The sequence below is a fragment of the Sorex araneus genome, chromosome X (assembly GCF_027595985.1).
Source record: "Sorex araneus isolate mSorAra2 chromosome X, mSorAra2.pri, whole genome shotgun sequence".
Classification (NCBI taxonomy): Eukaryota; Metazoa; Chordata; class Mammalia; order Eulipotyphla; family Soricidae; genus Sorex; species Sorex araneus.
In genome coordinates this window covers 82,689,700-82,700,493 of record NC_073313.1, presented here as the reverse complement: position 1 = coordinate 82,700,493, position 10,794 = coordinate 82,689,700, and the positions used below count along the sequence as shown (strand labels likewise).

At 39.0% G+C, this 10,794-nt stretch overlaps 1 protein-coding gene across 1 annotated transcript; it reads right to left on the bottom strand.

The window, feature by feature from the left end:
- Positions 1–3,180: 3,180 nt before the first annotated feature.
- Positions 3,181–5,937, bottom strand: USP26 (ubiquitin specific peptidase 26). Its single transcript, XM_004606429.2, has one exon. The coding sequence runs from the start codon at positions 5,935–5,937 to the stop codon at positions 3,181–3,183; it is 2,757 nt and encodes a 918-aa protein (XP_004606486.2).
- Between the last annotated feature and the right edge of the window lie 4,857 nt (positions 5,938–10,794).

Here is a 10,794-nt window from a genome sequence, read left to right as displayed (position 1 = left end):
AATTAATTGAAAATCAGGGATGTTATCTTGAGCTATCCAGTCTGGCCTATTCTAAAATAAAAAGTTGTGTTTTTAAGTGGAAGAAGGCAAAGGAAAGTGTAGTGAGAATTCTGCTCAATATTTCTGGCTGTAAGAAGGAATGCAGCCATGAATCGATGAATACAGGCAGCTTCTAGAATCTGGAAAGACCAAAACATTACTTCCTTAGAGAATCCCAAAGAATCATAATCTTGCTAACACCGGGATTTTGGGGAGTGAGGTCATGGACAGCCATGATTAGGGCTTACTCTTGGCTCTGCACTCAGGGATCACTCCTGGAAGTGCTCGGGGGACTATATGGGGTTCTGGGGATTGAACCTACATCAGCAATGAGCAAAGTAAATGTTCTATCCACCTTTGCCTCTAACACCTGGATTTTAAACTAGTGATCCCCATCCTGAACTGGATTTATGTAACTACAAGATACTAAACTGGTGTTATTTAAGTTGTGAAGTTTGAATTCACTTGTTATGATAGTAAGAAAATTAATACATTCAAAATTTTTTATACTGACAATGAGCTAGACACATGAGCTGTAGACTAAAGGGCCAACTAAAATTAACACTAAAAAACAGTCACTAAATAAAGCCACACAACTTTATTTATTTTAAAATAACAATGGGTAGAAAGTTATTCAGGGTACATTTGCATTCCAGATTTCTTCTTATAAAGCAATGATGCATTCTTCCCAAGCCATCAGTTCAGGATGACAATTGTCACTGTCACAGACGCCTCCATAATCTTCCTTGGTTTGTCTGGCATCTGAAATTTCTATGTGCTGAAGAGCAGCTTCTTCTGAACACAGAACACTATATCTTCTACATCAAACCGTTTAAATTTTCTTGTTCAAAGTACTGGCACCTTTATTCTCTGTTCAAAACAAAATTACTTTGCATACTTTTAGTAAATACTTTGATCATATGGAACAATTCTGAAAATCCTGGAGTTGACAGACCCAAACATATCACTCTTCTAAATGAAATACTTTGATCACATGGAACCATTATGAAAATCCTTAGTTTTAATTGCTGCTTTGTGGAGTCCTATGCAGAACAGAGGCCATATTGGAAGAATGCTGTTCTCTATACAATATTCTCTACACAATACTCTCTATACAATATTCTCTATACAATATATTTCTTCAATTTTGAGATCCCCCACTTTGTGCCCTTTAAAAACATTTCCACATATCAAAATTCTAGATTATCTCTTAAAAGGTCTCAGGATGAATAGGACCAACTAGTTTCGGGATTAATAGGATTAACTAATTTAGGGGTTAACAACTGTTCTAAGCCTACAGTTCTAAGCCTACAGTACATCCAAGTTAGCAATGGGATGGGGTAAGAACAAAAATACAATAATTTATAATCTTTTATGCCACATGAGAAGCCTCTTAAAACAAGTGACTTGTTTGTAACAAGGGTGCAAAGTGCAATAGATTCACAATTTGAAAGGCAGTTAGCAAAAGGCAAGATTACAAAGATGAGAAGCGCTTAATAGCAGAATTACTAAGTCCTTGAATACACAGTGTACAGGCAGAGAATGTTCACTTCCTGGAGAATCCTTCTTCTCACCCCCCAACAAGTCACCTTGAAGTCCAAGATTTTGGACATTAGATCAAATCAGTACCAAGACTTTCACAAGCTACTTTAAAGCATGTATGTTTCTCTCAGTGTAAGAAGTAAAGAAATCCAGGGTTATTTTTTAATATCAAATTTGGAGAAAAGTTCCCGAAAAGGTTTTGGTCAATTGTGTTCTTCAAAGGGAAGGGAAGCAGCCTTCCACGGACTCAAATGAAATCATGGGCTCAGATCACATTTCTTCCCAGCAAAGAAAGTGGGTGAATTCTCTGAGGGTTCAGTTTTTCCATCCTCCATTTTTAAATCAAAGGGGACCTCAAGTCCTCTTCACAGCAAGGAAAAGGAGAGGTTTAACAAACCATTTTGGAGATTTGAGCTGGACTTCAGTTTCATCTCTAGATGCCCAGGATGGACTGTAAACTGCTGTCTTCACTGATGTTTACTGCCAGGGCCACAGCAGCTAACTTTTCACTGTCAGAGCGAGCTTTTTCCATATCCAAGAGCTGAGTATTATTAGCAGATAAGTTATCTGGTTGGAAGGGTCCCCAGCAGTGGTCAGGCAACAAGGCCAGATGGATCAATGTGAGGATGCAGCCATGCAGTGCTATTCAGGCCTAGAAATGCTGAGGTCCTCCAGGGATACTCACGAAGCACTCAGAGACCTTTGGGGCAGGTAATACCCAACTGTCCTTGGGATCCTCCAGGGCTACACCCATCAGTGCTTGTGGACTCAAGGGTTACACCTGGCAGTGCTCAGGGGCCTCCAGGGCTACACCTGGCAGTGGTCAGGAGTATCTGGGGCTGCATGCCACAGCAATTAGGAAGCCTTGCAGAGTTAGTTTTCACGCATGCAAGACATGCACCCTGACACCTGTCTAATTTTTCTGGACAGTATGTTTGGCTCCTAATAATTTTTCAAAGGAGCGGTGCAAAGGAACAAACGTAAGAAATTCAACAAATGCAATCAAACCTCTTTACAAAATAGTTTAGCTATATGTCAAGATACTCTTGACCAAACACTCCATCTTAGACTTGGGCACATAGCCCAATCTCCATCAAACGGCTGATCTGTCTTATCAGTTTCTGAATCAGTATATGTTTGTTGTGGAGCTTGAGAGCTTGCGTTTCCAAGAATTCAGTCCATGAAGGCTATGAAGTGTATTTGAAAATCACTGCATTCAAATGGTTTGAATGTCCGTTATAGTGGCAACGGACAATGGTTATCTACCAGAATTTGAGGAACAGCATATTTGAATCAGGTTCAAACAGAAATTCTGCCAAATGTTTGTATTTGAACTGTGGTCTGTGATACTACTAACAACTTCTACATCTTTGACTGGAGTCCACACTTTTCCTTGCGTGGAACAAGGGGCAGCTAAACATGTAGTCAACCAAGTCTCAGTAACTAGAATTTTGTTCCTCTTTTTAATTATTTTCTTTTTGAGAAGGGGTACTCATAGTAGTCCTGGAAAGGGTGTGGTTCCAGGGGTGAAATCCAGCCTCCCACACAAAACATGCACTCCTATCCTTTAAGCCTTCTACCTGAATCTGCTTCTGATTCTTACTGAGTAGGAGTAGGAGGAGGAGGAGGTGGTGGTGGAGGAGGAGGATCGTTTGTGCTTTTGTGAATCGAAGATTTCTCAACTCGTTTAGCCACCTCTTCAAAAGTCTTGCTGTTCATGTAAAAGAAGATGTAGCCTGTGCAAACCCTTCCCTCTTGCATTGGAAACTCCTCTACATGTAGCACAGTCATATCATTGTAAGTGAACCAGACCTGCCTCTCAAAGTCGTAAGCATCAGTGACATAATGGCCTGAATTGAGGTCATCTCCAAGATGACTGATAATGCCAATGAGCCGATAGGCATAAGGATCTTCCATCTCTGCACTTCTTTTTTGTTTCTCAGCTTCTGGTTTGGTCTTCTCTGATTTTGAAATGCCATTTGCAGAACTTGTATAAGAACAGGAGGCACCCTGAGAACTCGTACTTGCCTCCTGGAGACTGATTTCTTCTGTATGTCTTCCGAAGTCTTCCATGTGCCCCTGGCCACTTACATTTGGAACGGTTTGAAGAATTGCCTCCTGAAGAGATTTTTCATAGAATCTTGCTCTCTCGGTCTGGTGGTTCTCTTCAGCCCTTTGGGGGATGTTATCATCATAAAACTCATCAGTACTCTCATCAATACTATCAATATCTATGTCAAAAGACGCATCTGATTCCAGATATGTCTCTGAACTTGCACGTTCAGGCACATCATCAAGAAAAACTTCGGTAAGATTGGTAGCTTGACTGCTGCTGGATAAATCTTCATCTTCAAACATCAGGGGAAAAGGAGTGTCTTTCCAATCTGTCATGACATTTGTTGCTTCTGCAATGTTTGTTCCATCATGGGTGCTTGTCAATGTGGTCTCTAAGCCACTTACTACAGAGACATTCTCCAGATTTGCTGGCTGCTGGTCTCTGCTTGACCTTTTAGAGAAAACTGGACTTTTTGGCAATGCTGACTTCTTGTTAGACTCACTGGCCCGAGAATCCGTGGACTTCGAGCCCATCCTCTTTGAAAGCATCTGTAAACGAAGGGCTTCAGAATTCATCCTCTGAAAGATTTTTAAGACTTGTATATCTCGAGTATGTACATACTCATTCAATGGAGAGGGAGCTTCGGTACTTTCGTTGCAATGTGAAGACACATTCAAATACTTGGGAATCGCAACTGCCCGTTGATCTTTCCTTAATGACCAATATTCGGTAAGGTTATAGCGTTTCAGATGAATAATAAGAACCCTTGGGATCTTGAGAAATTTGTGTACTCCAAGGGAATGCTTGTGCTTACATATCTCACATTTATATTCAAGGTCTTCTGCTCCCAGGAAATGATCAAGAGTTGACTGAACAGACAAATGACGTGCTTTTGATCCTCGAGGAAGATTCATGGAGAGATAATTACTCAGCTCTGCCTTGAAAACAACATGACCACAGGCTTTACAAGTAATAGAGCGCAGCAGCTCAAATTCAAAATTAGCAACGACAGGACAAATCGGTATTTGGATGGCAGCATTGCCAGGAAAAGCCTGTTGATCTGAGCCTTTTTTTTCAGATTCCATTTTAGCTTTCATAGTCACTTTTAATTTTCTCATGCTTTCTTTCAACTGATCTAAGCAGTGCCCTAAAAACTCATGTGCATCATTCTGGATGTTGCCAGAAAAGATCGCGGCAACTTCTGAAATGGCTTCTTTAAGATTCTCAAGTAGGTTCCTCTTGACTTTGTTGTTATACGTATCTTTCAAAACAAGCAGCTGTGCCAAGCGCAAGCTAAGCACGTCGAGGGGAATTTTACCCCTTGGGAAACCCTGATGGAGTAAATCATCCACAAAGGATAAAACTGAAAGCAGGGACTGTAAAATGGCATTCATGTAACATGTGTTTCCCAAATTGGGGAGCCCGTGCCATATTTTCTCTGGGTAAAGTTCTAAAGTAATCTCCAATCCTTCCCACTCTAACTCTTCATCCTCATCGACGTTGGGCTCTAAGAGAAATGCCAAGTAGATCTTTTCAAAGAGAGATCGGAAATGACCGGCACCATCGAGGCAAGGGCTCTCCAGAGACTCAAGGCTGAGTAAAGGTCGGCTGCATTCCCCTTGTGCCTCATTTTTAGATTTCGCTTCTTTCTTCTCTTTTTTACCTCTCTGCTCCATGGGACTCTTCTTGGATTTCTTGCTTTTTGAAGAGCTTTCATCATCTGGGTTCTTCCTATTCATCTTGGAATCAGAGTGTAATTTTCTTTTCCTCTTCCCACCCTGATATTCTGGTACCTCGTGTGCTGATGATTTGGATATCAACACAGGCAAACCGTGAAGGACAGGTGTTCCATTTTCTTCTCCTGAGTCTGAAGGTCTACTTTTAAACTTCTCAGATACACTGTGAATTGGTTGTTTAATGATTTTCTGCTGTGGTATTGCAGAGCTCAAGACCTCCCTGTTCCTACCAGGGCTTGAAGATGGTTTAATCTGCCTTTCACAGATGGTAGCCAGGAATGTCTTCAACTTTTCAGCATCTCTGGAAGTCAATCCTTCAACAAACAAGAAATTATTGTTTTGGAATGTTACATGCAGGAAATTTTGGGTGTCTCCAAAAGATCTATGGACCACATTTCTAATATTATTACTTAGCAGAAAAGTTGTGCATTTTCCAGAGCTGAATGAGACCACCAGTTTAACATCCTTTCCCTCCACTGTTTCAATGAATGCTTCTTTTAGTTTAGACATCCCAGTCTTCATGTTCCACATTTGGACAAAACCACGTACCACTAGGGAAGGCATACTTTCTGATAAATCATATACACATGTTCTGAATGACTGATAATCTCTGGGTTTGACTTTCTTTGCAAGTTCACCTAGAAAGGCAACAGCAAAGAAATAATGATTTAATTTTCCACACTGAGTGTTCTTGATTCTATTGTTGGTTTTAGACTGGATCTCTAGCTCCCTAGTAATGGAAACTAAAATATTTCAAGAGCTGTTCATGGTTGTATGATCAATCTTGGTTCTCAAATCAACGTCAGCACTGGAAAACAAATTCAGAAAAATTAGTTAAGATACCAGAGAAGCACTTGGATAATTCACCCCATACACCGTCTCCTTTGCACTGCAATACTAGATTCTACATCAGTGATTTCCTCCACTTCAATTGAAATCATTGAATACTTGGAAGGCTTAATGTTTTTGTGTGTGAAGCAATAAAGTTTTTATTGAAACTTCTTAGAAAGATATGAGGGGAGAGAAAGGGAAAAGTGTGTATTCAATGGAGAACACAAGAATCTCCAAAGTGCAAATAGTCAAGCAAGAAAATAGAGAAAAGCAAGCAAGATATGTATGTGTTAAAGAGAGAGCAAAAGCTGGAAGAGCAAGCCAGCAGACCTAATTTCTAACAATTTATTTGGTAGTGGTGGTGGGGTAACAATAGAACTAATGATACAGTTTTATACATGCAGTGCTATGACTCCATGCCCAAGTAAATTCAAGATTTACTTTGAATCAAGTAAATCTTGATTCAAAGATTTTCTCTCATCCCCTGTCCCCTAGAACCCTTAGACTACAGTTTTATGACCATCATATGGATGTGAAAATTTAAAAGTCACTACTTTAAGCAGACTTATTTATCACATAACATTTTTAACAGCAGACTTATCAGAAGAAACCATCCAGGTCCAAATACAGTCATTGGATATGGTGAAAAAAATCAATGAAATGAATGCCTCATAAAGCATACTTTACCCAGCCAGACACTCATTCAGATTTGAAGAAATAATATGCAAGTTCATAGATAAAAAAACAACTCAGGAACTTCATAGATCCCAAACCATTGTTACGATAAGAACTGAAGACAGTATAAGAAGAACTGAAGATAGGGCAAGCCCCATAAATACATCAAACTCCTGCAGAAAGATGGTACAAAACCACATACCAATAATCTCTCTCAACATCAATGGGCTAAATGCACAAATTAAGAGACACAGAGTGGGCCAGAATGATAGTACAGCAGGTAGGCCACTTGCCTTGCATGCTGCTGACCAGGGTTTAATCCATAGCATCCCATATGGACCTCCAAGCACCCCCAGGAGTTCTTTCTGATGCAGAGCCATGAGTAATCCCTGTGCATCGCCAGGTGTGACCCAAAAAGTCAAAATAAAAGGAAAGACACACACAGAGTGGCACAGCAAATTAGAAATTGAACACAACACTCTGCTGCCTGCAAAGAAAAACATTTCAATAGACAGAGCAAACACAGATTCAAAGGCTGGAAAACAATTATTCCAGCAAACAGCCTCCTTAAATAAGCAGGGGTGGCGGTACTATTATCAGACAACATACACTTCAGGCTGAAGAAGGTTATGAGACAGTGAAGGCCATTTCTTAATGATCAAGAGATCTGTACACCAAGAAGATCTCTCATTCCTAAATGTATATGTACCAAATGACAGACCAGAAAAATACTTAAATATCTGATAACAGACTCAAAGAAATACACAAATAACAACACATTAGTAGTTGAAGACTTCAATATTGCTTTGTCACATCTTGATAGATCAACTAGACTAAAGTTCAGCAAGGAAACACTATTTTGGGATGATATGGAAGAAAGAGAGTTAGTAGATCTATATCTATATCTATATCTATATCTATATCTATATCTATATCTATATCTATATCTATCTATAGGGCATCCCCAAAAGATGAACGCACATTCTTATCCATTGCACATGGGACATTCTCCAAGATAGATCATATGCTGGGCCATAAAACATACCTTCATAAAATTAAGAGGGTAGAAATTGTATGAACGATCTTTTCAGATCATTGTACTTTGAAAACAGAAGTTAATCACACACAGAAACAGAAAATCAAATCAAACACCTGGAAATTAAATAGCTCACTACTGAAAAACCAGTGGTTTAGATAGGAAATCAAAAGATTTCTGGAAGAATGCAAGAATGAATACATGAGGTACCAAGACTTGTGGAACACAGCAAAAGCAATATTAAGAATAAAGTTTATATCTCTGGTAGCATTAATCAGGAAAGAATAAAAAGCCCACATAAACAACCTAACTTCATAGCATAAGATCTTGAAAAATAACCGAAAAAAGGGACCCCAAACCAGGCAGGAGGAAGGAAATAATAAAACAGAGAAGATATAAATGATCTGGAACCCCCAAAAATAATTCAAATGATCAATGAAACCAAGAGTTGGTTCTTTGAGAGAAAAAACCAAGATTGATAAACCACTAGCAAGACTCACAAAGAAAGACAGAGAGAACCCTAATAAACTGAATCAGAAATGAAAGGAGGGGATATCACAACAGAAATGACAGAAATTCAAAGGATAATTTGAGATTACTATGAAAAATTTTATGCCACAAAACAAAAAACCTTGAAAAATGGATTAATTCCTAGATTTATATAACCTTCCAAGGCTGAACCATGAAAGTTTGGAATACCTGAACAGACCTCTTACTATTGAGGAAATTGAAATGGTAATCAAAAGTCTTCCCCAAAACAAAATGTCTGACCCAGATGTATTCACTAATGAAATCTTTTAGAGCTTTAAAGAGGACCTACTCCCAATCCTTTTCAAGCTTGTCTAGGAAGTTGAAGAATCAGAAACACTTCCAAACAATTTCTATGAGGCAAATGTCACCCTGATCCCAAAAGCAGACAGAGATACCACAAAGAAAGAGAATTACAGGCTGCTATCCCTGATGAACACAGATGCAAAGATCCTCAACAAAATCCTAGTAAACATTATCCAATGACTCATCAAAAAGATCATACACCACAACCAAGTAGGATTCATCCCAGGGATGCAAGGGTGGTTTTAGCACTTTCAAGTCATCAACAGAATACACCATATCAGCAAAAGAAAGAATCAAAACCATACTATCAATAGATCAGAGAAAGCATTTGACAAGATCCAGCACCCATTCATGATAAAAACTCTGGACAAAATGGGAGTTGAAGGAACTTTCCTCAGTATAGTAAAAGGCATCTACCACAAGCCAACAGCAAGCATTATTCTCAATGGGGAAGATTTAAAGCCTTCTCTCTAAGATCAGGCAACGTTGCTGACTCTAACCACTTCTATTCAATATAGTACTGGAAGTACTTGCAATTGAAGTTAAGCAAAAAAAAAAAATTATCAAGGGCATCCAGATAGGAAACAAAAAAGTTTGGCTACCACTATTTACAGGTGACATGATACTATACTTATAAAATTCTACAGACTCTACAAAAAACCTCCTAGAAACAATAGATTTATATAGTAGATTAGCAGGCTACAAAACTTTAGCCAAAAGTCCATGGTTTTCCTATATATAAATAACTAAAGAGAAGAAAGAGATATTAAAAAACAACCCTGTTTACAATTGTGCCTCAAAAAATCAAGTACCTCGGAATGAGCTTAACTAAAGAGGTGAAGGTCTTTTACAAAGAAAACTATAAAACACTATTTCAAGAAATAAAAGAGGACACAAAGAAACTGCTTATGTATCAGGAGAATTAACATTGTCAAACAGCAATACTCTCCAAAGCATTATACATATTCAATGAGGTCCCTAGAAGGATACCCATGATATTTTTCAAAGAAATAGATAGAATGCTCCTGAAATTTATATGAAATGAATACAAATAGCTAATGCAATTCTTGGGAAAATGAAGATGGGAAGCATTACCTTCCCCAAATTCAAACTATACTACAAAGCAGTAGTATTTAAAGCAGCATGGTATTGGAATAGAGACAGAGCCGTCAACCACAGGAAGAGTTGAATATCCTGACATAGTCCCTCAAACACATGGCCACTTAATCTTTGATAAAGTAGCAAGACATACGAATTAGAGCAGGGAAAGACTCTTTGACAAGTGGTGCTGAGAAAATTCGACAGCTACATGCAAAAAAAGAACTGAGATCTCTCTTCTAAAGCTACGCACAAAAGTCAGATGAAAATGGATTAAATGTCTCAATACGAGACCTTAATCCATAAGTTACATGGGGGGGAATAGGCAAAATTTCCAATACATTGAAGCTAAAGACATTTCTTTTTGCTTTTTGGGTCACACCCGGCGATGCACAGGGGTTACTCCTGGCTCTGCACTCAGGAATTACCCCTGGAAGTGCTCAGGGGACCATATGGGATGCTGGGGATCGAACACGGGTAGGCCACGTGCAAGGCAAAAGCCCTACCCACTGTGCTATCACTCCGGCCCTGAAGCTAAAGACATCTTTAAAGATGAAACACCACTAACCAAACAAAACGAAGTGAAGAAAAACAAATGGGACTATATAAGACTAAGAAGCTTATGCACCTCAAAAGAAAAGGTGAACAAGAAACAGAGACAACAGCATCTCAGAATGGGAAAAATCATTTACCCAATACCCATCAAGTTGTAACAATGATGGGTCTCATTCCCCTGACCCTGAAAGAGCCTCCAATGCAGCACCATTGGGAAGGATGAGTAAAGAGAGGCTGCTAAAATCTCAGGGCTAGGATGAATGGAGATGTTACTGGCACCCGCTCGAGCAAATCTATGAACAACGAGATGACAGTGATACAATGATACCCATCAAGTTAAAGTGTTAATATCCAAGATTTATAAATTACTGGTAGAACTTCACAAGACAAAA

Coding starts and splice junctions, on each gene's coding strand:
- USP26 (XM_004606429.2), bottom strand. CDS start 5,937: ATGCCTTCCCTAGTGGTACGTGGTTTTGTCCAAATGTGGAACATGAAG.